Genomic DNA, 26,873 nt, shown 5'->3' with positions numbered 1-26,873 from the left:
GCGAGGGAGCTGGCCTGATCTCGGGCCTTGGGGGCAGAACTGATGTAGGGGCCTGGAGGAGCAGGTGGGATTGTAGGGTGGGGGGAGGATTAATTGCTGGGCAGGGCGGATGAGAGCTGAGAGCCCCACCTGGCGGAAGGGTTACCGATAAACAGAAAAGGACTCTCAAATTCGAATCAAAGGCGCCTGGATTTTTCCGGGCAGGGCTTTTGTGTTGAAAGGAGCTAGGGCAGAGCGCGGTATTTGTTTTGTCAGCTTGTTAGAGATTGGCATCTACCTTCTCCTTTCCCCCCAGACTAGTCACTCCCGTGTGATTGCGTCCGTGTGACAAGGCAGGGACAGTTTCTTGTACACACGAGCCGCCCACCCCGCCTGAGGGGGACAGGATTCCCCTGCTTGTCATGTCGGCAGCGATTATTCTCTTATTCCTAACCCACCTCGGAGCTGGGCCACATGGTTGGTTGAGAAGGAATCCGAATAGGCATTACTGTCTGCACGCAGAGGGAATTTCAAAGGGATTATAGAGCCGGTTTGGATTCAATTCCTTTCACTTGTGCTGAGCTGCGAAGGAAACCCAGCGGGTGTGTGAATCCGAAGCACGAAGGGGGAATGTTTAGCGTCTCTGGCAGGTAAATACCTTGTAACCAGCTCTGGTGTCTCATTTTAACGGGACTTACTGCAAACACCTCACCTGCGTGAACTCACCTGGGCCCTGTACCAACCCAGATCAAAACAACAGTCCCTGCCCCCAGGGCTTTAGGGTCTCAGAGTCAGCGAGATTCGGGTCTGTCCTGGGGCACCGTCCCACCTCGCCCTGCCTCCCGCCCGTGTGAACGCGTTTCCCAAGCTGAGGAGCGCAGGCGGGCTCTGGAAGCCGGATTGCTCCCGTGGGAGCATCGCTCCGAGAGGGCAGGGCTGCGAGCCGCGTGGCAGGCGGCGGGGTCCAGCCACACGCGTGCCGGGGGAACCGAGTCTCCGGGGAGCGGAGCGGGGCCCCTGGGGGGGGGGAACCGATCGGCACTTGAGCAGCGCAGCGCCGGGACCGGTCGCACCCAGGAGCGAACTGGGGCCTTCCAGGCTCCAGGCAGGAGCGGCTGCGGCTGGAGGGAAAGTCCGGGGGGGACTTTAGCAAAAGGTCCCCGGCCCAGCGCCCGCTCCCCGGGGGTTCACACGTGTTCCCGGCACCGGGGGAGCAGAGCGAACCTGTAAGTGTTTCCCGCTCGCCCCCCCCCCCAACTCTGATTGGAGGAGAACTAGCTCCACCCCCAGCCCCCCCCCCCCCCAGCTTTCCCTTCCCTGCCGCTGAGACCGGCCCCCAGGTCAGCCCGCACCGGAGCGTCTCCCCTTCACCGCGTTGCGAGCCGGGTGCCAGGTGAGAGCGCTGGGGCCGGGGGTTCGGATCCCGGGTTGGGGGGTGTCTGAGCCATAACCGGGGCTGCTCAGGCTCGTGGGGGGCAGCTGGGGCCGGGGCTCATGGAGCCTGCAGACAAGCAGAGCTCCCGGGACACGGGGGGTGGGAACCCTCCTTCCTCCTGCTGCACCGGGCGCCCGCAGGGGGGTGGGCAGGGGGGGCTGGTGTGTGTGTGTGTGTGTTGCGGGGGGGGGAGCGATTTGCCCGAGATGCTGCGAGGCAGCCCAGTGTAGATCCAGACTGGAGAGCGGGTGGCGGGTGCATTGGGGCTGGAACTAGAGGGGTGCCGCCCCCCCCCCCCCCCCCCCAGGCTTGAAGCGGTTTCCATCACAGACAGGGTTTGCTGTTTGGTTCAGTGGCTCTCAGCACCCCTGGGCGGTGGGGTGGGGTGGGGAGATCACGGGGCGCTCTCAGCCCCGAGGCTGGGGTCCCTGGGCAGTGAGGCGGGGTGCGGGGAGGGACGGTGTGGGGGATGGGAGAGCATCGACTTGGCACGTGGCTCCCCTTGGGATGGCCCAGGAGGTGGTGGGGACGCACTGAGTCCTCGTGTGGATGCTCCGGGGGAGCCCCGGGTAATCGGGAATGAGTTGGTGAGACTGTGAGTCATGGCCCCCGGTCTGGGGGGGAAACCACAAAGTGGTTTCAATATAAAGTGACTCAGACAAGCCTTGACCCCCAAATCTATTATCAGATCAGACAACAAGGGAATCGTCTCCTCGTCCCGCAGGAAAAGTCTGCCCCTTGGCCTAGAAATGCTGTATAAACCCTCATCCAGCACATGGACACTGCTGGGTCCAGACACCCGCCCATCCCCATCCCTGACCCTCTCAGGTTAATAGAGAACAAGTGCTGTGCTGGTCTGAGACCACCAGAAAGGGGGTGGATGAGGGGGGAGGGTGCAGAACATCACCAAAAGCAGCATCCCCATAGCAGGATCCAGCCAGCCTCTGGCTGCGAACCTCCTGCCAATTCTCCTGTCTCATAGGATAAGGAATATGCCCGTGCACCCTCCAGCTCCAGACCCTGGCTCACGTTGGCCGTATCCTGCTGTCTTCTAGTTCAAGCTCATGTATGAGACTCCAAAGACGCTGTTTGTTCTGTTGCATTCAGTGGCAACAAGGGGGGTGGGGGGGAATCTTATTTTAAAAAAAAAAGAAGTGGTGAGGATTTTTTTTAATCCCAAACTAAAATTTACACTTGGAAATTTCCCGCTGGCAAGTTTTGTAAAAATGACGCTTTCTTCCCAAACCACCACCACTGCCCCGTTAATTTTGGACCATTTGGATCATTTTTGGGGTGGAAAACACAGTGATCAGAAATATTTCAAGCCGTTCTACTGGAGGGGGCGTTTGGGCCAGTGGGCTGTGCATCGAGGGAAGTCAGGGGTGCAGCTGTCATCTCTGTCTTGTGTTTTCCTGGGGGAGCGCTCCTTGCCCTATGGGAAGGGCTGTCTCGGGGGGCGGGGTGCATTTTGAAAGTAGCTTTTGAGTAAGCCACTAAGGAGTTAAGACAGGCCACTGCACATCTGGCCTCTTTCCAGTTACTTTGTTCTCTTTCGTTTACTGCCCACAGAAAGTTCTGGTTTCAGTATCTGGGAACATATTTCCTTTTCAGTCCTGGGAATTGCAGCTGTGTAGAAGAACTTGATAGCTAGTTAGTGGATAGGAGGGGGGCGTGAGATGGGAGGATTCAGTAGCATAGCTGAAGGCAGTGTGTGTGTGTGTGTGTGTGGTGGGGGGCTGGGAATGCATGGGGTGGGGTTGTGTGCAGGGGGCTCCTGTGTTGAAGAGAAGAGGGCTGTGCACAGGGCAAGGGTCCAAAGTGGGGAGCTTAGTCCCACTATGCTGAGGTATCAGGGCTTAAAGGCTCCACTGCGCACTGAGACAGCACTGATGGGGAAACTGAGGCAGGAGTGCAAGGAGAGCCTGGTGCTTTGGGTCAGGTGTCCTTCCCTGCTGCACCCCTTTCTGGGCACCGGGTCTCCCCCAGAACAATCCTCCTAGCCCCAAAGCTCCCCCCACAGCCTTGCTTCCCCCTCCCACCAGAAGAGTGTGCGGGGGGGGAGAAATGACTATGTGTGAGGGCATAAGGGGCGGGAATATGAGAGGGGTAGGGCAGGGCTGGTGGGGAGAAGGGCTGTGCTTGGAGAAAGTGCTGGGGTACGATGCAAAGGGAGAACCTGCATCTGGGGAGCCCAGTCAGAGCTCCCATATGCTCCTGCCTCACTTTCCCCTGCCTGTGAGTCTGAGGCAGCAGTGTCTTGGGGAGCAGTTTCAACCTAGCATGTGGCCTCAGAACCTTTTAAAGAGCTGGGAAAGTCAGGTCTAGTAATCTACCAATGGGGACTTCCCATGCCCTGTGTCCCAGGTCGATAACAGCAATGACTCCGCGACCCACCTAGTGACGATCCACAGAAACTGCCCTTTACGTATTCCGGCTGTTCCCTCTTGTATTGCAGAGCAGCCACGCGCTGGAAAACGACGGGAGCCAGGAATCTCTCCAGCCGACCAGGACTGAGTCCCTGCACCGATTATAGCAGGAGAGCGAGGAGTCCAGTGTGTGCCCGTGTGTCCCGCTGAGACGGGAGAAAAGAATGGATCCCTCTGGGCAGAAACCGGGGTCAGAGTTTAATCCTGATATCCCTGGAAACCCCGAGAGCGGAGCCAAGCCAGGTAACTGAAGCCTGCTTCTGAGCTCTTAAATGGGGTCTCTAGTTTCATCATCTGTAAAGCCAAAAGGGACCACTCTGATCACCTGTTCTGACACACACACCCCCTGGGCCCCCACACCCCATTGCTGCATAGCACAGGCCATTGACTCACCCTCTGCCCCCTGCACCCAGCCCACGCCTGCTGGGAAGCTAGCGCTTGTTAAAAAACATGGAAACCTCTGGCTATGTACAGACGTGGCTCTGCCATTACCAAAGGGCGAGTGTAGGAGGTGTCTCACCTTTCAGTGCCTATGACTAACACCTGTGGGGGTAGGGGAAATTTCTGGGGTATCTGCTTTGCCTTAACGACGACTGTGGAAAATGCTGGCTAAGGACACGTGGGGAGACACGTGTTCTCTCAGCCCCAGACGGCCTGGTGCCCTGGCTTTATTCCCCCTGGGTAAGCAGTTTGCCCAGATCCCAGGCCATCCGGCTCCCACCAAATCAGGAGGTTGTTCAGGGGTGTGTGTGCGCACATGGGGTTAGGGGCACGGGGAGAGCAGGGGCCCTGGTGTCGGATGTGAGACCTCGCACACACGCATCTACCCGCCCCATTGCAAGCCTTAAGACGCTGATCTGCCTCCAGCAAGCTACAGCTACATGCTCAGGTGCTCATCAAACCCTCTCTTATCCCTTTTGACCCAAGCGACTCGCCAAAAATGTGGCATCTTGCAGTTATGAGGAGAAACGAACAGTGGGGTCTGGTCCCCTTTCATACAGTCTGGCTTATTTACAAAGTACAAAGTCGTGTTACCCCAAACACGGGAGGAGTCAAACGATGGGAGACAGTTTCCTTGCTCGTAGTTCCCAGCCTCTTTCAGCCAGCACTGTGCCCAAAAGCACCCTCTCAAGATTTCTTCTCAGGGTCCCACTGCCAGCGTTTCTGTGTCTGGCTTTCTGGCTGCCTGATCCCTCAGCTTCTCTGGTGCTTTTTTCTTCTCTGTCTTGTGCACACACACATACACACATCTTCTCACAAACAATACCCAGGCAAGCCCCTCTCCTACGTAGCTCAAACTCCTGAGTAGCCCACATGTGCCTCTCTGTTGGGATAGGGGTGCTCTGATTTCATAAAGGAGCTTAGCTGTAAGAAAGAATTATTGTAAAGGAAGGGTGGTGGTTACACCCAGCAGCTTCAACAACAACCACCTAGAACGTGAGCAAGTCTCTTTGGGGGTCTGCTGAGCCTAATAAGGCTGCTTGTTAGTGATGGTTGTCACAGGACAAGCCAGACCAGTGTAGCCAAGGTGTTAGAAGAAGCCAGTCCCCAGGTGTCTGTCAGAGGCAGGTATGCCCCACCCAGGATGGGTTCACATGCAGCGTTTGGGGGTTGAACCCCTGTACCCCGTTACCGTTGCTGTCATTCCTCTTCTGGTGGCAGGTCACTCTGTAGTACGATGTCTCCAGGGTCAGCCTTGGTTTTTCCTTGTTGCTTTTCAATGAGACTTACTACAGTTGAAGACAATGTCTGTCACTCCCTGATATGTGGGACACTGCAGTGAAAAATGCCTCTGTCACATCTAGTCCACAAAAAGAAAAGGAGTACTTGTGGCACCTTAGAGACTAACCAATTTATTTGAGCATGAGCTTTCGTGAGCTACAGCTCACTTCATCGGATGCATACTGTGGAAACTGCAGAAGACGTTATATACACAGAGACCATGAAACAATACCTCCTCCCACCCCACTCTCCTGCTGGTAATAGCTTATCTAAAGTGATCATCAAGTTGGGCCATTTCCAGCACAAATCCAGGTTTTCTCACCCTCCACCCCCCCCCACACACAAACTCACTCTCCTGCTGGTAATAGCCCATCCAAAGTGACCACTGTCACGGAGTCCCTGGGCGATGCTCTGGAACTGCTCCCCATGAAGCCAGTCAGGACTCTGGGGCAGTCGCCTTTCTGTGAGCAGCCTGTCTTCAGGACACACAGCTCACACAGCTTCCACCTTCCTGGGTCTGACCTCGGAGCATTCAGCATCCTCTGCCCCTCCGTGCGCTTCCCCCAGCGAGTCCGCTCAGGCAGGGCTCCTGGGGAAGCCAGAGGGTCCTGTACCCCAACTCCGCAGTCAGACTTGACTCTCAGCCAGCCAGTAAAACAGAGGTTTATTAGATGACAGGAACATGGTCTAAAACAGAGCTTGCAGGTGCAGAGAACAGGACCCCTCAGCTGGGTCCATTTTGGGGGGCAGTGAGCCAGACAACCACGTCTGCCCTTCACTCCATGTCCCAGCCAGCCCCAAACTGAAAACTCCCTCCAGCCCCTCCTCCTCTGGTCTTTGTTCCTTTCCCGGGCCAGGAGGTCACCTGATTCCTTTGTTCTCCAACCCTTTAGCTCTCACCTTGCGGGGGGAAGGGCCCAGGCCATCAATTGCCAGGAAACAGGGTGTTGGCCATTCTCTGTGTCCAGACTCCTGCACACACCTGCCCTCTAGGGCTCTGCAATGACCATACACCCTTACCCCACCCCCTAGATACTTAAGAACTGCATAGGGGAAACTGAGGCACCCCCACAATATTCGGAGGAAACATTAAGAACAGTCCCACTTCGTCACAACCACTCTCTTTACAATGTGTATGATAATCAAGGTGGGCCATTTCCAGCACAAATCCAGGTTTTCTCACCCCCCCCCAACCCCCCTCCAAAAACCACACACACAAACTCACTCTCCTGCTGGTAATAGCTTATCCAAAGTGACCACTCTCCTTACAATGTGCATGATAATCAAGGTGGGCCATTTCCAACAGTACCAGGGAACCTGCTCAGGTTTGTGGAGGGGTGTGTGCTGTGGGGATAGGGTTGGGTTATTTGTTGTTGTTGTTTTTCTGTTGGGGATTTTGTACCACACCCAGAGCCATGGTCCCTGATTGTTAGGATCTATGGTATAAATTAACAAAACAGGATGTTTTCACTGAGAGTAGGTGGGGGAATTGTCAGTTAAGCTGTTTTTTAAACTTAAATGACTGAAACGGTCATCATATTCCCCGCTTCACTAGCTCAAAGCTCGCACGAGTCATGTTCTCCAGTGGAACACAGGCAGAGTTAGGTAAACAGGGGAGGTGGCGAGGAGACTAAGGTGTGTATTTTAGGGCTGAGCTGCATGGGAAATTTATACAGGGTATAACTTCCCATGTGGACATTCTTATTCTGCAGTAAGTCTGGCTTTTTTGGTTTAGCTTGAACCCCTTCCAAAGCAATGTTAGCTGACCTAAAGGCCACTCGTATACTGGAATAAGAGCCTCCCCATGGGAGGCTGAACGGGTATAACTATTGGTTTAAATTCCCACCTTGGCTTATACTGGGATCACTTTCCCATACAGACAACTCTTTATACTCCAGTGGATGGCGACCGGTGGTCTGACGTTTGTGGCTGTCTCCTTGGGTAGGAAGAGCTGAAAAAAGCTGGTTCGGAGGAGACTTCTGGGCATCAGACAAAATCTGCCCTCTGCTCTCCTCGTTGGCTTTAGCTGAGATGGCTTTAGATGAGCAGGCAAAGACCAGTGCCACCTAAGGGATGATTTGAAGCACCATGAAGGGGCCTGATGCTCTTTAGAACTGGAATTTGGGAAGGAAATAAAAGGAACCTAAGACAATTGCCGAGGGAGGCTGTGGAATCTCTGTCATTGGAGGATTTTAAGAGCAGGTTAGACACACACCTGTCAGGGATGGTCCAGATAAGACTTAGTCCTGCCAAGAGTGCAGGGGGCTGGACTAGATGACCTCTCGAGGTCCCGTCCAGTCCTACAATTCTATGAAAAGAGACTGACACAGCAAATCACCAAAAAGCAAAGCCCGGCACGCCCCCTCTGGGCCCTTTGTGACTTCTACTCTCAGCCCACGCCCAGTCACTGGACTTTGGCAGAGTTTTCCAGGCTCTTTTAGCCTGACCATCTTAACTCGAAAACTCAACCATTTCGGGGAGCCTGAAATATGTCAACAGCCTTTCAGTTTTCCCAGCATGCTTAGTGGGACTTGAGCTAAGTGTCTTCAAGCTTCTCCCCAAAATTCCAAGCTAATAGACCGTGCTCCAGAGGCCTCAAATCCATTGGGGTCTTTTTCACTGTCTCCTGGAGGCAGGAGCCACTGAAACAGAGGACGTCCATGATGATAATCCCCAGCTCTGACAGCCCTTGTCATCAGGAGATCTCAGAGCACTTTACCAAGGGAAACCAGTATCGCTCTCCCCGTGTTAGGGAGGGAAACTGAGTCCCAGAGAGGGGACGTGACTTGCCCAAAGTCAGGCAGTAGCAGAGTTGAGAACAGAACCCAGGCCCCCAGTATCCCAGGGCAGTGACCTGACTTAAGCAGGTTGCCCCTAGTGAAGCACTGGGGATAGGTGGGTGTAGGACCCTGCCCCCAGCTTAAGGAGAGAAGCCACTGAACCCAGGCTTTCAGCTGGTCACTGTGGGGACAACAAATGAAAAAACAGGGATGGGAGTGAGGGTCACAGATTCAAAATCCGGGATTCAGAGAGGGACACCGAGAAAAGAACCCAGGACAGCGCCCATCGCACCTCACTGGTGTCCTGGGAGCCATTGGACACGGCGCAGAGGAACTCTGCCCAGAGACGTGACTTCAGGAGGGAACAGGTTGCAGGTGGAGCGATGGGCTGAGATTCCCTTCTCCATTTCCCTCGCTCTCTCTGACTGCTTTTTTCCTGCTCCATTCACCCACCCCAAATTCCATGCTGTCCTCTGCAGACCCCTCCAGCAGAGCAAACATCTGTATGCACCTTAGCAGGGCTGCAGAAGTGGGGTGCAGGGGCTGGAAAGGGGCTCTAGTGAGGGGCAGCCAAGCAGGGAGGTGCCCTGAATTTCACTGTCTAGCAGATGAAGCCAAAACCGACCTTTAACCATCTCACTGTTAAGTTGGGATCTGGGGTTTTTTTACAAATTTTGGGGTTTTTTTAAGTTTCTAACTCGTGACAGTTGCTAAATAAAACTAACTCGAATTATATGAATAGCAGTTTAAGAGGGGAGAGGAGGGGAATTTATTACCCGCCCACTGATTGCAAATGTACTGTAAGTGCCCTATTTTGATTTACCTTAAATTAGTGTTTGGGTTTTTTAATTGGGTTTTTTGAAGTGATTCATTTGCTAATCAAAAGAGGACACAACTCTTAACATCTAAACTAGGATTGTCACTGCACAGACTTGCCAGAGAGCCAACACAACACGAGGGGTGGGTGCAAGTTTGTGTGTTGACCAGTCCCCAACTCTGCAAATGCCTAAGCTTCTGTTTAAGGGACTGTCCGTACTGCAGCCAGGGGCGAGTGTTTGCAGACCTGAGCTAGCTTTCATTTAGCGAGTGGCACTAAAAACAGCAGCGGAGCAGTGGCCCGGCTTTCAGCATGGGCGGTGTGAGCCCCTCTGACCCCCCCCCACGTATGTACCTGCCTTCCTAGCTCGCACCAAACCCTGCACTGACACTGCTTCACTACTAGATTTTAGCGACACTCACTAGATCCGGCACGTCCACCCGAGCTGCAGTCACACCTGCCGACTGCAGTGTAGACGTCACCTGGTCCCCTCCACGCCAAGGTCTGGCTGACGCTGGAGGAGGGTGAATGAGCAGCGGGAGGGATCGAGGGCAGGGAGGATGCAGCGGTGGGTGGGGAAAGGGGTCATCAGCCAGTGGATCAGCAGTGGTTAGGAAGGGAAGGTGTCAGCTGTGGGTGGGAGAGATGTGTGTGTTGGGGGGGCGGGAAGCAGCAGCGGTGGGAAGGGAGGGGAGGAAGCAGCGGGGTGGGACAGGAAGCCAGTAGCAAGGGGGGAAGGTGTACGGGAGGGGAAGGGGCCAGCAATGGATGGGGTGGGGATGATGGAGCAGCAGTGGTGGGGAGTGGGCTGTGACTATGGGGGAAGCAGGGGGCCTGCAGTGCTCAACGGAGGGGGATTTAGACCGTGAGCAGTCAGGAAGGGGATGTGGTAAGAACGGTGTAGTGTGTAGTAAATCGGAAAAGCGTCGATGCCAGCTGCTTGCTTTTGCGGTGAAGTCTTTCCCTGCCAGTGCTCTCCAAACCTGTGGGCGATGCAGACTGGAAACCTCTGAGCAGCGTGACTGGTGCATAAAGCGATCACAGGGTGTCACACGCACGCCCATGCCCTACAGGAGCGTTGGAGCAGTTCCTTGCTTGTGACTCAGTGTTTCTAGCATCTCGGTCCCTGTGTAGATGTCGGTGCAGACGGCTGTTAGCTGCGGCTCTGGGGCTGTGACACTCGGACGGCCTGGGAAAGCGGGGAAGGGAGCTGAGATACAGCAGCCCCTTGACCGCCATAGAGAGCCAGGCAGCGAAGGGGAACCGGCTCGCTGGAGCGTCCCTGGCTGGAGAGAGGCTGCGGCTTGCACAGGTGGGGTTCTATTTTCAGCGTTGGCTGTAAACGGCCAGGCCCTTTGGGGCAGTGGGGAGCTGATCACAGTTATGAGCAGGGCAGCTGGTTTGCACTCGCAGCTGCTATATCCTGTGTGTGCATCTGGGATCAAGGCCGTGTCCTGGGGGGGGGGGGACTTGGCAATAGCCCCTTGTCTCCCTTTATTCTCCTGCCTTCCCGATCCTCTTCCTTCTGTTGTTGAGGGTGAGATTTTCACAGGTGCATCCACCCCAGTGGGCCCCTACAAGCCTGAACAACCAGCTGGGATTCTGACTGGGGGGAGTGTGGTGGGGAGGGGCGGAGCAGATATATCCTGCGGGGCCTCATCTTGCACCCCCATTTGAAGATCGTCCCTGTCTCTCTCCCTTCACCACCTCATGTTCCTTTTTCCTGCTGTTCTTTGGGGCCAGTTTTTCCCCGTCCGTGTGTGTGGACACAGGCGGTCCTGCCGCATGTTTCCTGTTCCCGTGTGTTACGAACCCCCCTGTGTGAACCCCACCGTCCTGCACAGCTGCTGGGACTGCAACTCCCTCAGCTCATTGTGCACTCCTGACTCTTTGTAGCTGTGAGTCACATTGACTGGGGGGCAGGTTTTTTTCCCATTCACCCCAGCGCTGACTGTTGAGGGAAGGGTGGCCTAGTGGTTTGGGGGCTAGGCCAGGCGTTGGAAGACCTGGGTTTGATTCCCTGTGTGACCTTGGGCAAGTGTTAGTCTCTCTCTGCCTCAGTTTCCTGTCTTTACAATGGTCAGAACAGTAATTCCCACTCTCACAAGGCTGCTGTGTGGGTAAATTCATTAACAGACTGTGAGGTGTTCACATGTTGTGGAGGGAGGGGCCAAAGAAGACCTTACCTAGATAAGGCAGGAGATTTTTTATGTTGGGAGCTGATCTAGTTCCCCCAGACCCCGAGGACTCCTCTCCCCCAGGGGCTGCCTGGGTTCATTCCGTCCATATCTGAGATCATCATGAATCATCAGTGAGCAAAGATTCAAAACTCCTTCAGAGGAAATGAGTAAAGCTGGTGGGAACATTTTCCATCAAAATATGTAGCTTCATTGAAGCTAAAATGTTTTGCATAGTTGTATCAATTTTGATGGGAAGGTTTCTGAGGTCCACAGTGCTCTGGTCACTTCTGAAGAGAGAGAGGAGATATGTCTACACTGCAGGAAAAGGTGTGTTCTTAACTGGGGTGGGTAACCCGCATTAGCTCACTTGGGTGAAAATAGCAGTAAAGACATGGCAACTCGGGCTAGCAGCTCACATTAAAGCCTGAAATGGAGCCTGGGGTTGAACTTGGGGGGCTAACCCCAGTTGCTTTAAAGGTCTTTGCTGCCATTTTAACCCGAGTTAGCTCATACAGGGTAGCCAACCCCACTTCAGAACACCCCTTTTTCTTTGCAATGTGGACGTACACAGAAAAAGGCACTTTTGAAAAATTTGTGGTTTGAACTAAAACATATGAAAACTATTTTCCAAACTGAGAAAACTATCACAAAAAGGAATGGACATCAGCTGGCCAGCCCAAGATAGGTTTCTTGAGTGAAGAAAGATACTCATTGCTGTCTCTGGAGCAGCCCAGCCTCTTAGGCACAGCTAGGCATGCAGACTTAGTGTCTGGGAGAGGGCACAGGCTGGGCAGGGGCACAGACTGCCAAGTGAGGGTGAGTCCCACACTCCTTTCTCCCGTGTTCGCTTGGAGCCAGTCGCCCTTGGGACATTCTGCGTGCCAGCTCTGGGAGAGTCCGGGATGGAGCAGGGAGTGGAATTAAACAGCCCCATTCATCATGTGGCACAGGCCCGGCAGCTGGGCTAAGTAAGCCACCATCTGTGCGGTCATCCCTCATGCAGCCAATGAAACTGTTGCATGCAAACTGCATATAGAGTAAGGATGGCGATTGGTTGAGTCACCTCTGACATCACAATGGTCGAGGCCAGAGGTGCATTCGGGATGGTTATTTTTTATGGCCGGGAGCGCTCTTCCCCCGGCGATAAAGCGACACTACACTGCCCACGTCACAGCGCTGCCGTGGCCGTGCCCTACCATGGGCCCTGAGGCCCCCCCATCATGCTATAAAAACTCCACGGCCCACCAGTGCCACGACAACTGTTTTTCCGCATATAAAACCCAGGGCTGGCATTAGAAGGTAGCAAGCAGGGCGGCTGCCCGGGGCCCCAAACCACAGGGGTCCCCCAGGCTAAGTTGCTCAGGTTTCTGCTTCAGCCCCAGGTGGGAGGCTCAGGGCCCCGGGCTTCAGCCCTGCACAGCAGCGCTTGGGCTTTCGGCCCTGGGTCCCAGCAAGACTAACGCTGGCCGTGCTCGGCAGACCCCGGAAACCTGCTTGCGGCCCCCAGGGGGCCCCGTATCCCTGGTCGAGGACCGCTGGTCTAGGCTCTGGGCATGGCATAGATATATCCCTTACTGTAGCTGCACGGTGTAATCTGTAAAGTCTAAATGGCTGAGAGCTTAAAAAGTGGGCGGTAGCAGGCCGGGGATGTCAGTGGTGAATGAACCTGGTGATATTCCGAACAAAAAGAGCTTTCGGCCATATTAGTAGCTACTTCCATTGCTTCCCAGTGACTCTGCAGACATCGTAGGCTCCAGAGTGACACAGACAGACAGACTGACACTCCTGGGGTCCTATTCCATCGATCGCTAAGGGCAGCCGTTCAGCGCGATGCTCCTTGCACCAACGCAGCTCAGACCCTGGTGCCGCTCCTGACTCTGGGTACCCCGCTCTCAGGAGGATTAAGGGCTTTTTCTCTTTCAGGTGATGGCCGAAGCTGCAGGCTCAGGAAACGTGCTGCGTGGACAGTCGCAGTGAGCGTTGTACTTGTCATTCTGATGGTTGCTGTTGTGGCTCTGGCAGGTGAGTGGCTAATCCCGGGGCCTGCGTGTTCCATTTACGTCGAGCCGGCCACGCCGCTCAGGGCTGTGAAAAATTCCATGCCCGGAGCACCACAGTTAGGTCAACCCACCCCCCGGGGTAGACACGGCTGGATCGACAGAAGGGTCCTTCCATCAGCCTAGCTACCGCCTCTCGGAGAGGTGGGTTAACGACCGCGATGGGGAAAAACCCTTCTGTTGATGTAGGACGTTTCTACGCTCCGGCACTACCATGGCACGGCTGCAGCCGCGTAGCAGTGCCATTTCGTGCAGACGTACCCAGAGTCACAGGCTGTCTCCTCTCAGGCATCAGCCGTGGGGGCCAGGAACGCATCCTCAGACTCTCCTTCCTTCCTGCTCCCTTCTGGAGCCTTGTTTGTGATGACAAAACTGGCCCTTTACACTGTCTTCCTGGGGAAGTATGTATCTTTGTAACGAAAGGGAAAAACGTCAGTTCCTGAGATAATACAAACAGGAAAGGAATTTCTCCTCCAAAGAGCCTCCCGTGTCGGGGATGTCTGCCCTACGGAGACTACACTGGCATAGCTGTGTCGCTCTGGCTATGCCGGCATAACACCATAGTACAGACCCAGCCTACGCTGACAAAGATTTTCCCTCGGTGTTGGAAAACCCCCTCCCTGAGCAATGGTACCCACATGAACACCAGCCCGAGCATGGGACAAACCACAGGTCATGCCCCGAAAATCATGAGATCGGCTTAGAAATTATGTAACTTTAAAAAATAAATTTGGGTTTCAACATCTGCACTGCAGTTTATAGCCCTGCAGGCCGAGCCCCATGGGCCCAAGTCAGCTGATGTGGGCCAGCTGCGGGCGTTTTACTGCAGTGTAGATAAATGCTAAACTGCAGCTCCAAGAGTATGTCTACACTGCACTGACAAGGAACAGCGACAACTAAAGGCCTGTTACATTGATTCTGGGTTTGACCTGGACTCTAGAAACTCCCCTGTACTTATAGTGTCGCCTAGTGGCTGGTTAGAGTAATCCCAGAGGTGAATAAGACAGATCTCATGACCTTTAATATTGCCTCACCATCACCAGTACGGATAGAGGATTATGTTCTCACCAATGTAGAAACATTCACATACTTGGGCAGCACCATCCACCATCAGTGGAACAAGCCAGGACATCTGGAACAAAATCAATAAAGGCAGGAACACCTTTAGGAGCTTACATAAGGTCTGGAAACAACACCAAAACCAAACTCAAGATTTATCAGAGCTGCATGCTTTCAACACTACTTTATAGTGCAGAATGCTGGGGAATGAGAAAGTATCACATGCCCAGACTGTCTTCATTCCATACGACCTGCCTCAGAAAAATCCTCCATATCTTTTGGCCCAGAACAATCTCAAACCAAGGTCTATTGACGCGGTGCAGCCAAGAGGATATGAGCACCATCATTGCCAAGAGGTGTTGGAGATGGATCGGCCATGTGCTTTGGATGGAAACTGATTCCATCACCAGAGTAGCAATAAGATGGACTCCTGAAGCAAGCGAAAACGAGGCCACCCGAAAACAACGTGGCAAAGAGCTGTGGAAGCCGAGCTAAAAAACCTGGGGCACAGCTGGGGAACCATTGAAAGACTTGCCAGAAACATACAGGCGTGGAAGAGCTTTGTCACGGCCCTAAATGCCAGAGGCGTAATAGGAACATGATGATGATGAACTCCCAAAGCTGATTTCGGTATAGAAAGGTGGTAGGTGTGTGTCTCATTTCTAGCCTGCAGGGGACAGTGGGCCAAGCTCAGCTTTCCTGTTTAACAGTGGGCGTTTGACTGTGATGTGGGATTTTGGTTTCTAACTGCCGTATCCCCCAGATTTCCTTTTCTACCTCCCCACTCTCAGGGGAGCAGCCAGATTTTTCAGGACTGTGGACCCCAGATAGGGTGACCAGACAGCAAATGTGAAAAATTGGGACGGGGGTGGGGGGTAATAGGAGCCTATATAAGAAAAAGACCCAAAAATCAGGACTCTCCCTATAAAATCGGGATATCTGGTCACCCTAACCCCAGATGAATTCATCACACAACGCTGCCCTGTTCTTTGCACACTGAATGAGGCAGGGGTCCTGTGGAAAAACATAACAGGTGACCACACATAGTATCATAACTAGTGCCCTGTCAAATTCACGGTAGTGAAAAACATGTCACGGACTGTGAAATCTGGTCTTTTGTGTACTTTTACCCTTTGCTATAAAAGTCCCCTATACTATATGGTAAAAGTACACAGAAGTACACAGCGTTTCTCAAACTGGGGGTCCCACTCCCAAAGGGGATTGCAAGGCTATTGTGGGGGGGGTCACGGAATTGCCATCCTTACTTCTGAGCTTCTGCTGGTGGCATCGCTGCCTTCAGAGCTCAGCACCCGGGCACCCACCTCTGCACTCCGGCCACCCAGCTCTGAAGGCAGAGCAGAAGTAAGGGTGGCAATACCATAACCTCCCTACAATAGCCTTGTGCCCCCCTTTTGGGTCAGGACCCCCAGTTTGTGAAACGCTGAGTCTTAAGGGCTTTACATGTTTATATTTTGCCATTTTTAAATACATATTCATGTTTTGTTGCAACACCATGAAATGTAAGTTTTAAATATCTGAAACCGTGAAATTCAAGATTTTTAAAATGCTGTGACCATGAAATTTAGGAAAATGAACGGTGAATTTGGTAGGGCCCTAATCATAACTGATACACATAAAAAGGAAGGAGCAGGGAAACCTTTGGAGCCTTTCCTCATTTCCGTCTTGTGGGTATTTGCATCTGGGGGAGGGAAAGGATGAGCTCTTACCCTTATGTTGCTCTCTCAATTTCAGTGCTGGTACTTAAAGCACAGCCCCAATTCATGGCCTGGTGCCCGGACGGCTGGATCGGATACCAAGGGAAATGCTACTATTTCTCCAAGGCTGAAGAGAACTGGAACAACAGCCAGAGACACTGCTCTGCGCTCGGCGCTTCCCTGGCTCTGATTGACAGCGAGCAGGACCTGGTGAGAAGAAAAACAGACCCATTCTGGGGGCAATAGGCTATGCTAGAGTTATGGTCAAGGTCTTCAAGGCGTTCCGGGGCCTGGGCCCAGGGTGTCTAAAAGAGCGTAAGGCTCCAGGATGAAGACCTTGGTTGACAGCTCTGCTCCTCTGGCACCATTTAAGGGCAAAACTTCTCAGTGAGGGAGATGGAGCTTCCTTGGTGGCTGGTCCTAGTTTGCGGAATGGACTCCCCCAGGAACTAAGGATCCTCCAGAACCTCACCACCTTCTGCTCCGAGAGCGAGGTGCACTTTGTGCTGTCTTCTTGGATATCAGTGTAACCCACTGGTGAGTGTCTCACTGGTTACACTCTGCTCGTCCACAGAGGATCTGTGCTGACTGGAGAGGGTTGCTTCGTCAACTCCAGCGGGCGTGACTTGGGCTTTTTCTCTATGGAGGTTCCCAGTGTGTCAGCCAAGATGGCCGCCTTCACATAACCACGTAGCGTGTACACTTCAAATAGCAAAACCCTACCAAAACAAACTGCTCCCCACACACACACCAATTCTCCCCCTTAGGGGAGAGAACGAATCACATGTAACTTGTTAATCGTGTCACTTAATTCATGAGTGGAAGATGCTCAACTACAAGGGGGATGGGGTAAGACCCCACGTAGAATAGTGCAGGCACACGGGATGATGCATATTGTTAAAATTGCCTAAGCCACTGGTCCCCAAACTGTGGGGTGTGGCCTCCCCTAGGGAGGTGCGGAGGAATGTGTGTGGGGGGGTGTATGGTGGGGCTTGAGCCAGACCCCATGGGGGGCGGGGAGGAAGCCCCAGCCGAGGTCTGGCCCCAGCCGCAGGGCCGCCCCGCCCCTCAGCGGCAGCCCCACCCCTCAGCCGCTGGGCCACCCCATCCCCAGTCCAGCTCCGCCTCCCAGCCACAGCTCCGCCCACCCCGCCCCCAGTTCCAGCTCCAGCCACAGCTCTGTCCCAGCTGCAGCTCCGCCCTCAGCCTAGCTCCGCCCTCATTCCCTCTCCTCCCCCAGGCCAGTTTTGGCCCCAGCTGCAGCTCTGCCCCGCCCCCAGCTCCTCCCCCATCCCCAGCTCCGCCTCCCGCTCAAGCTCCCCTTCCGACAGATTCCGTCACTGGGACGTGGGGACACGACAGGAAACGTTTGGGCACCGCTGGTCTAAGCAGTTCCATTTTTCAGTTGCTTATAACTGTGCCCCGGGTTTTCCTTTTGTGTTCTTTGGGGCAGGGCAGGCAGGGGTTCTCTGAACTTTACTCTCTCGAGGGGAGGTTTTTTCCTGAAAGTTTCAGCAAATCCACTTGATTATTTTTCTCGGGGTCGCACCTAGGAACTCCAGCCCACAATTTTTCAGTGAATTTACAAGTCACCAAAAACTTGCCCAGCTCTAACTGGAAATAAGTCAAAGCTCCCAAGTGCCACCTTAACTCTGGTTTTCCTTTTCCTTCTTTTTGGTGTGGATCAGTTATGATCCAGTCTTTAGTTATGTGATTCCCCTGCTGTGTTTTCCCATGGGACCCCTGCCTCATTCAGCAGGCAAAGAATGGGGCAGGGTTGTGGGATGAATTCCTCTGGGATCCGCAGCTTCTTGCCACGTTCGCTGCACCAGTTGTACGAGGTGCCGTGACTGAGACGGGGCTGAAGGGATGGGCTTGAGGTTAAGCCACTAAAGTGAAACCCAGGAGTTCTAGTTTCAGCTCCACACTTTGCTTTAACTAACTTGGGAAATTTTCTGTATAACGTGACTCTGTGCTGCCCGGAGCCCTGTGAGCAGCGCACGTGGAATCCAACTCTTTCCTTTTTCTCTGTTACAGGCTCTCATGATGCGATACAAAGGCGTCTCCGAGCACTGGATTGGCCTCTGGAGAGAGCAGGAGGGGCAGCGCTGGAAATGGGTGAATGGCTCTGATCTCAACAGCTCGTGAGTCCTTTTTCTATCTGTTTAGGTTCTGAACACTAGGTTGTAGGGCTGAATTCAGACGGAGCCAACATTCACCATGTAAACCTCAACAATCTCCCCCTTTACGGGCTGGGCTCCCCAACTGGACTACAACTCCCATGGTGCAGCATGGCCAAGGGACCCCATGATGCATCACCTCCCCTCACCAGTAGAGATCGGGGGCACCATGGGAGATGTAGTTTGGACATGGAGCTCGGCCTATAGAGAAGAATGGGAGTCTGAGGCAGTTGCACTGCATCTCCCATGATGTATTGCCTCCTCTTGACCAGTAGTGTGACCATGGTGCACCCTGGGAGATGTAGTCCGAACGGGGAACCTGGCCTATAGAAGAAAAGGGGAGCACGAGGCACCTGAACTACAGCTCCCATGAGGCACCACGGCAGCCTTTCCAAATTGAAATATTTTAAGTTGTGATTTTTTTATTTTTTTTTTTGGTCAAACTTGTCCGGGCCAAATCCACCCACCTCATTTCCTCCCACTCAGACTCCAGTCCCTGGAGAGCTGCAGGCCCGATGCCTTTGGAGAGTCTAGAGGGAGTCGGAGGCGGGAGGAAAGGGGTGATACCTGGTCCGGGGCTGTACGTTTGACACCCGTATCTTAGACTGAGACAACGTTAAAAAGAGGGAGCAGAGTTTGCGTGTGCGTCAGGATGACTGAACACAAAAGCGACCACCTGTCTCCACAGACTGCAGAGTCCTGTGAGATTCAAGGGAAAGCAAAAGGCACCACAGTGAGTCAGTTCCACCACAGCTAACAGACCTCACGGTTTGAGTTACTCACATGGCGGCGACCGTCCATACGAAAGGAGCTGCAGAGAAACCCTCCTGAGTGGAGACTGATTCCCATGCTCACAGCCACACGGGGCCACCTTTAGGAATTGGGTTGCTCAGTGCAGCCCAGCTAGGCCAGGTCCTCCATGAGCCTGTCACATACCCAGGAGCACAGGAAGTCCCAGGCTGGTTCTGACCAAAGGTCCATTTGGCCCCATCTCCTGTCTCTGACAGTGGCCAACGCAGGCTGCCTCAGAGGAAGGTGTATGATCTAGAGCTGTCGGAATGAGCGATATTGCCGTTCGCTGGCTGAACTGAAAATTGGGAGCAGAAGAACCTGCATCAACCAGAAACTAAACATTTTCAGTTTTCTGGGCAAAACAAAGAGCCAAAGATTTTACTTTCACGTCAAATGAAATTTCTTTTGTTCAACCCGAAATGAAATGTTTCGTTTCAGTTTCAGGCATTTTTAAACTGCCCCCCTTTTTTTTTTTTTTTTTTTTTTTTAATTAAAAGCAAAGGAAATTTGGAAGCACCAGGCACAAACCCAATGGTGGTGTCCGTCCTCCATCCCCCGTACTCCCTAGCCCCTGGTTAGGGCACTCCACCTGGGTCTTCTGTATCCCAAATCAAGTCCTCGCCCTGTCTGATTCGAAGTAGGGACTTGAACCTGCGCTATTCTCATCCCAGATAAGCAGGCTAATGACCTGGTGGCTATCGGGTTTACCACCCCGTCTTTCTCCAGTTTTGTGAAGGGCACCCAAGTCCCCTTGTCAATTTAGCCTGAAGAAAAAATTAATTTAGGGCCAAATGTTTCAGGAGACCTAAAATTCCATTTTTCGGTGAATAAATTCTTCATCTGAAAAACGTTACCTGGCTCTAGCTAGAAAATCCTTCCTACACGCACCTGCAAGAGTAGATGTGGGCTCATTTGGCCCCCCTCACACACTGGGGAGAGCTACCGTGGTCCAGGCTGCAGGTGTTAGATCAGCAGTTCCCAAACTGGGGGTCGTGCCGTCAGCAGATGGGGGGGTGGTGACCCCTAGTGTGCAGCGGGTGCCACTTTGCTCCACACGGCATCCCCTCGCATGTACAGTTCCTGCGAGGGCACGGTGCATGGAGGACGCCATTTTGCTCTGCAAAGTAGCATCCTCCACACCGCATGACCTTGCATGACCTAGGCTTCAGCTCGCGCTGTGGGGCGGATGCCATTTTGTAGAGCAAAATGGCGTCCTCCGTGCAGCGTGACTTTGCACAGGAGACCACGCTGTGCCATAGGTGCCGAGTTACTCAGATCCCGGGGGGTGTTCAACCCCCCCGTTCTGCCCCAGGCCCTGACTCCACTCCTCCCCTGCCTCCCCCCATCCCTCTTCCTGCCCCTGCTCTGTCCCAGGCACTGCCCCCGCTCACCCCTTCCCCCAAGCCCCCAGCCCGGCCCCTCCCCTGCCTCTTCCTGCGGCTGTTCCTCCCCCTCCCCGTAGTGCATCCTGCACACCGCTGAGCAGCTGATCCGCGGTGGGTGGGAGGCGCTGGAGCTGATCCCCGGGGCAGGCAGGAGGCGCTGCGGGAGAGGCGCTGATCCGCAGGTGGCTGGTGGGTGCTGAGCACCCACGATTTTTTTTTTCCCCATGGGTGCTCCAGCCCCGGAGCACCCACCGAGTCAGCGCCTATGCGCTGTGTGGAGGACACCATTTTGCTCTACAAAATGGTGTCCTCCATGCTGCCTGGGAGGAAATAATTCATTAACATGGGGTCATGCTGGCAACTGTGTCAGGCGCATTCTCCAACTGGCAGTAACAGGACAGGCCCATCTGCTGGCTGACAACGGCTTCGTTCTCTCTCGTTGCAGGCTCCTGATAAGAGGAGGAGGTGACTGCGCGTACCTGAACGACAAGAACGTCAGCTCTTCCAGGTGCATCACCGAGAGAAACTGGGTCTGCAGCAAACCTGATGCGTTTACAAGCCAGAAAAACGCAATACAGAGCAGTCAGGAGCTGAAAAACCTCACGACGGACTATTAGAGAAACTCTATCTCGCACAACCGGTCTACAGCCGAGCTTATAAACAAGGATTAAAAAATAAAATAGCAAAATTTCCAGTGGACCCTGAATTATTAGGTTAATCAAACTGAAAAACAGGAGGAACTTCAGCAGGATCTAGCCACGTGAGGGGAACGGGCCACCCACTGGTAAATGAAATAGTCTGACAAATACAGATAGGGTCCAGTGGAGGAACAATTGAGGATTACTCATCCCTCTTCCTAGCTTCTAAAATAACTACAACAGCTCAGGAGAAGGAGCAGGGGTGAACTGCTGACCCCATTGAAATTTATGAGCATTTTCCCATTCAATTCAAGGAGGCCAGCATCTCACCCAGGGGTGTCATTGGAGATCGCCCAGCGCAGACCTCGGCTGAGCGTGCAGCAGCTGACAACAAAGCAAACAAGATGTTGGGGTACGTAAGGAACGCACTAGGTGAGAATACAGAAAATTCTCTGATGTCATTGTATGAATCAAAGGGACACCCGGATGGGGAACACTGTGTGCAATACGGGTCACCCATCTCCAAAAGGATGCTGCAGAGCTAGAGGAGGTTCAGAGACTGGTGACAAGAATGATGGGAGGCCACGTGGGACTTCCGTGTGCCGAGATTGGAGCAGTTCTTGTCAGAGAATAAGGGGACGTGAACAAGGGGAGAAAAACAAAGACTGGGCCGGGGAAGGTAGATTGGGGTGCTGCTATTCAGTCCATCTCTTGATACAAGAACGGGGACACTTAACAAAATTGAAAAATCAGCAAATTTGAAACTGATCGAAGGACCTATGTTTTCCCACAACGCACAATTAGCCTGCGGAACTCACTGCTGCAAGATGTCATTGAAGCCAAGAGCTTGGGAGGATTTGTTTTTAAAAGGACTGGTTCATTAACTACTGTTCTTCATACAAGAGAGGAAATGAACAGGAGTTTGGGAAGGGATCCAAACCTTCTTTCTTCAGGGCATGAACCACCATCTAAGTAATGAAGATCAGGAACAAACTTCTCCATTTGGCCGGTTATTCCATCACTGTCCACTAGGATTTCTCTTGACCTGTCTTCTGAAGCCGCTGGTGCGGGCCACGAATGCACTACAGCTCTGAATTAGTCTTGCACTTACTATGTTAATTGCCTCGACCCCGTGACCTTGCCCTTTAATAACCGATGGTTTTTTTTTTCCTGAGCCAAAGACTAGTCGTGCTGCTTTTAGATGTGAATTCAGCGTTAGTTTTGCTTCCTGGGGCAGGACCCCTGGGCTGTGTGGATTTTTGCCGAGCAGTGCGGCTGGATAGCACCAGATCTTCCGGATGTCCTGAACGAAGCTTCCAGCCCTGGGGCTCCTTTTCAATAGAGCATTTTCCCTGCTGGAGCTGCCCAGTGCTTGGGAAGGAGCATTTAAGAGAGTGCTCCTAAGCTCCATGGTGGATTATGCATGATGGAATTGCTTCGTTTGATCTCATTTAACTTATTTATTATTAGGGTGACAGTTCTGAATAGCTGATAGACGGTTTGGAAAACAGGGTTGGTTTCACTGAATCTCCTGACTCCAAATTTATTGGGGGAAAAATATTTTGAAATGTTCAAAACAAAATGTTTTGACACATTCAAACCAGAATGTTTTGGGGCTTTAGAGCCGGAACGATGTTTTCTTTTGACATTTTTAGGAATTTTAACTGTGGGGAAAAAAAATTACAATGGAAACATTTTGAAATTATCGAAACCAGCGGTTTCAATGGACCCAGAATGAATTTTTGGTTTGGTTTATTGACTCTTGACAATTTTCTAGAGTTTGACTCTTCACCTTGATTTGGGATGGGATAAAATGTTGAAATCTCCCAAATTCTCATGCATGGGAAAGGAGTTTCCCACCTAGCTCCACTCCAAAGCCACACAGATGCTTTTGAAAATCACATCCTCTGGGCCCACTTGTGTAGAACGAGGCATCTCCAAGCTCTGCCTATACACCAGCTCAGCTGAGTCTCCAGTGTTGGCAACTCCTGCAGTTTATGGCACTGTATTTGTTGCTTTTTGGCAAAGCCTGGTTCTTGGAATGAGCTGATCTGAGAACCTCAGCTTTCTGCTGTTATTTTTTTAAGCAAGTTTTTAGCCCACAGCATCATGGCGAAAAGCTTAAAATTGTGACTCGAGTTCTCCCTAAAGACTCGCAAACCAGAAGGCAACGAAAAAGAACCCAAAATTTTTAAAGCAAATTTCATTTTTCATTATTTTTGTACATCTGGAGTTGGCAGTAGTGGGTCTCGGGCTGTCAGAGACTTGTAGATTCCAAGACCAGAAGGGATCTCTGTGAGAATCTCAGATGACCTGTGTAACACAAGCTGTACCACTGCCCTGAATTAATTCCTGTTCGAACTAGAGCAAATCTTCTAGAAAAACATCCAATCTTGATTTTAAAAATTGTCAGTGATGGTGAATCCATTGCAATTCTGGGTAAATTGGTCCAACGATTAATTATCCTCACTGGTAAAAATTTGCATGTTCTTTCTAGTCTGAACTAGTCTAACTGTTACTTCTTTACACATTGCCTTCATTGTACTATGTGTTTGTTTGATTCTGAAGTGTAAGGAATGGATAACTGGGTTACTACTATGCAAATGTTATTTACTGTTCATAGCCTTTATCCACGTGTCTTTACCTCACTGTATATTCATGTGGGTATTCATAGAATCATAGAATATCAGGGTTGGAAGGGACCTCAGGAGGTCATCTAGTCCAACCCCCTGCTCAAAGCAGGACCAATCCCCAATTAAATCATCCCAGCCAGGGCTTTGTCACGCCTGACCTTAAAAACTTCTAAGGAAGGAGATTCCACCACCTCCCTAGGTAACGCATTCCAGTGTTTCACCACCCTCCCAGTGAAAAAGTTTTTCCTAATATCCAACCTAAACCTCCCCCACTGCTACTGTATTGCCTTTCGTTACCTCCTTGACACAAAATAAAATTAAATCCTGTTTGTAACTGCGTGGCATCCACCTCTCACCTCACCTTCTAGCCGGAAGGGTCTGCAGTCTTTCAGTTTGTGATGAGCCCTGTCGGTGATTTCTCAGGCGTTTTTCAGTGACTCAGCCCCCTGGCCGAGTCTCACTCACCGTCCGGGGTATGCAGCCCACCAGAGGCCTATACCACTACCCCTCTGTTGGTATCGCTGTAGCCCTCCCTGGGATACACTGAAAGGGTTAAACTTCAGCCATCCACTGACTTGCATGGTCATCTTTCCCGGCTGCTGGGTCTGAGGAGAGCAAGGTCTCACTGAGTATAAACTGGCTTGGGTTAGAGCCACTCTCAGAGCAGGTTAGAGCAGTTCCCAGAGCAAGCCACGATTATGAAAACTTGACATTGGTTACACAGCTGAGATCCCAGCCAGTCATGCTGACCACGATTGTCCCATTGTTTCTTTGTACTCCCCCTGTCTCTGTCTGTCTGATAGATTCCAAGGTCAGAAGGAGCCACTGTGACCATCCACTCTGACCCCCTGTATAACATCGGCCACACAACATCCCTGAATTAATTCCTGTTGGAGCCAGAGCAGATCTGTTAGAAAACATCCACCTGATGTCTCTTGTCTTAGATTGTGGGGCAGGGACTGTCTTTTTCTTCTGTGTTTGTCCAGCGCCTAGCACAATGGTGTCCTGCTCCAGGAGGGGGGCTCCTAAGCACTGTGGTAATACAAATAGCTACTAATCATTATAATAATAAAATCTCCCAGCCCGCTGCCACTCCTGAAGTTCTAGCGCCACCCTGTGCCCATTTCATGTCACTGGGTCTAAATTACAGCCTATTTCTTGAGAGACAAAGTGGGCGGGGTCTATGAGGGTACGTCAACACGGCAACTAGACACTGCGGCTAGCCCGGGCCAGCCGACTCGGGCTCGCGGGGCTCTTCCATTGCTGTGCAGATGCCTGGGCTTGGGCTGGAGTCTGGGTTCTAGGACCCTCCATGGTGGGAGGGTCCCAGAGCTTGGGCTCTGGCTGGAGCCCAGATGTCTACACAGCAATGAAACAGGCCCCAGCCCGAGTCGGCTGGTTTTTCTTTGTTGTGTAGACATACTCATAATGGACTCATTTTGGCTGGTGAAAGAGTCAAGTTCTCGGGGCCAGACCTGATCCAGACCTGAATAAGAGCTCTGTGGATCCTGAAAGCTTGTCTCTCTCACCAGCAGAAGTTGGTCCAATAAAAGATATCACTTCCTCGACCTTGTCTCTCATATCCTGGGACCAACACGGCTATAACCCTGCAAACAGCATATATCTGATCTCTTTCCCCTCCCTTTTATGCCAGGTTCCGCCCTGTGCCTACATAGCTGAGGTCCTCTTAATATACGCAATTATCATATAAACCACCACGTCCCTCGACTGCCCTGTGGTACTAAATCATTGGGCTGTCTCTCCAGGGCACATTTCTCCTCAAGTTTAGATCCAGACAAACCTGTTTCATCACTACTTTTTTTCTTTAACAAAAAAACGGCTTTTGGAATCAAATGATATTTTTGCGAAAAAGAAGTTCAATTTCTTTTCAAAGTTCTCAGCCCCGCCCCTGGCCCTGCCCCCACTCCTCCCCTGCCTCCAACCCCCCTTCCCCCATGCCTCCAGCATCAAGGGAACAGTTCCAGACCAAACAGGAAGCAGATGAAAGTCTCCAGAGAGCTTGGATGGCGGCACGGAGCAACCCACTGCCTCTCAGCTCTTCTAATTGATCCAGGTTTCTTGTAGAAAGAGGACTTTTATACAAGGAAACTCTATCCGGTGGACACCAGGAAGACTGGCATCCTCAGAGACAGTTGGTAGTTCCAACTAAGTACCGGGTCAAGCTCTTGAGCTTAGCCCATGATCATCCTAGTGGCCACGCTGGGGTGAACAGGACCAAAGACCGTTTGGGGAGGTCATTCCACTGGGAAGGAATGGGCAAGGATGTTTCTACCTATGTCCGGTCTTTTGAGGTATGCCAAAAAGTGGGAAAACCCCCAAGACCAGGTCAAAGCCCCTCTCCAGCCACTCCCCATCATTGAAGTTCCATTTCAGCGAGTAGCTGTGGATATTCTGGGTCCTTTTCCAAAAAAGACACCCAGAAGAAAGCAGTACACACTGACTTTCATGGATTTTGCCACCCGATGGCCAGAAGCAGTAGCTCTAAGCAACACCAGGGCTAAAAGTGTGTGCCAGGCACTAGCAGACATTTTTGCCAGGGTAGGTTGGCCCTCTGACATCCTCACAGGTGCAGGAACTATGGAAAGCCTTTGGGAAGCTCATGGGGTAAATCACTTGGTTGCCACTCCTTACCACCATCAAACAAATGGCATGGTGGAGAAGTTTAATGGAACTTTGGGGGCCATGCTACGTAAATTCGTAAATGAGCACTCCAATGATTGGGACCTAGTGTTGCAGCAGTTGCTCTTTGCCTACAGAGCTGTACCACATCCCAGTTTAGGGTTTTCACCATTTCAACTTGTATATGGCCGCGAGCTTAAGGGGCCATTACAATTGGTGAAGCAGCAATGGGAGGGATTTACACCTTCTCCAGGAACTAACATTCTGGACTTTGTAACCAACCTACAAAACACACGCAAACCTCTCTAGCCCTTGCTAAAGAAAACCTACAGGATGCTCAAAAAGAGCAAAAAGCCTGGTATGATAAACATGCCAGAGAACGTTCCTTCAAAGTAGGGGACCAGGTCATGGTCTTAAAGGCGCTCCAGGCCCATA

General features: G+C 52.3%; 1 protein-coding gene across 6 annotated transcripts; it reads left to right on the top strand.

The window, feature by feature from the left end:
* Positions 1 to 335: 335 nt before the first annotated feature.
* On the top strand, positions 336 to 25,618 carry LOC102948177 (C-type lectin domain family 2 member B). 6 transcript variants are annotated; one of them, XM_043528270.1, is made up of 7 exons: positions 336 to 629; positions 3,870 to 4,083; positions 13,263 to 13,361; positions 16,208 to 16,380; positions 18,208 to 18,314; positions 19,039 to 19,083; positions 20,973 to 21,154. In XM_043528270.1, the coding sequence occupies exons 2-7, from the start codon at positions 4,005 to 4,007 to the stop codon at positions 21,142 to 21,144; spliced, it is 675 nt and encodes a 224-aa protein (XP_043384205.1). In that variant the 5' UTR covers positions 336 to 629; positions 3,870 to 4,004; the 3' UTR covers positions 21,145 to 21,154. The 6 variants fall into 6 exon arrangements, with proteins under 6 accessions (XP_043384205.1, XP_043384206.1, XP_043384204.1 ...); XM_043528269.1 differs by lacking the exon at positions 336 to 629 and adding an exon at positions 1,234 to 1,372; XM_043528271.1 differs by lacking the exon at positions 19,039 to 19,083 and having other exon boundaries at positions 348 to 629.
* The last annotated feature ends 1,255 nt before the right edge of the window (positions 25,619 to 26,873 follow it).

Source organism: Chelonia mydas, chromosome 14, assembly GCF_015237465.2.
Source record: "Chelonia mydas isolate rCheMyd1 chromosome 14, rCheMyd1.pri.v2, whole genome shotgun sequence".
Taxonomy (NCBI): Eukaryota; Metazoa; Chordata; order Testudines; family Cheloniidae; genus Chelonia; species Chelonia mydas.
This window is presented reverse-complemented; position numbering and strand designations above follow the sequence as displayed.

Coding starts and splice junctions, on each gene's coding strand:
- LOC102948177 (XM_043528268.1), top strand. CDS start 10,294: ATGTCGGTGCAGACGGCTGTTAGCTGCGGCTCTGGGGCTGTGACACTC. Junction 16,381..18,207: donor TTGACAGCGAGCAGGACCTG/GTGAGAAGAAAA, acceptor TCTCTGTTACAG/GCTCTCATGATGCGATACAA. Junction 19,084..20,972: donor GGAAAGCAAAAGGCACCACA/GTGAGTCAGTTC, acceptor CTCTCGTTGCAG/GCTCCTGATAAGAGGAGGAG.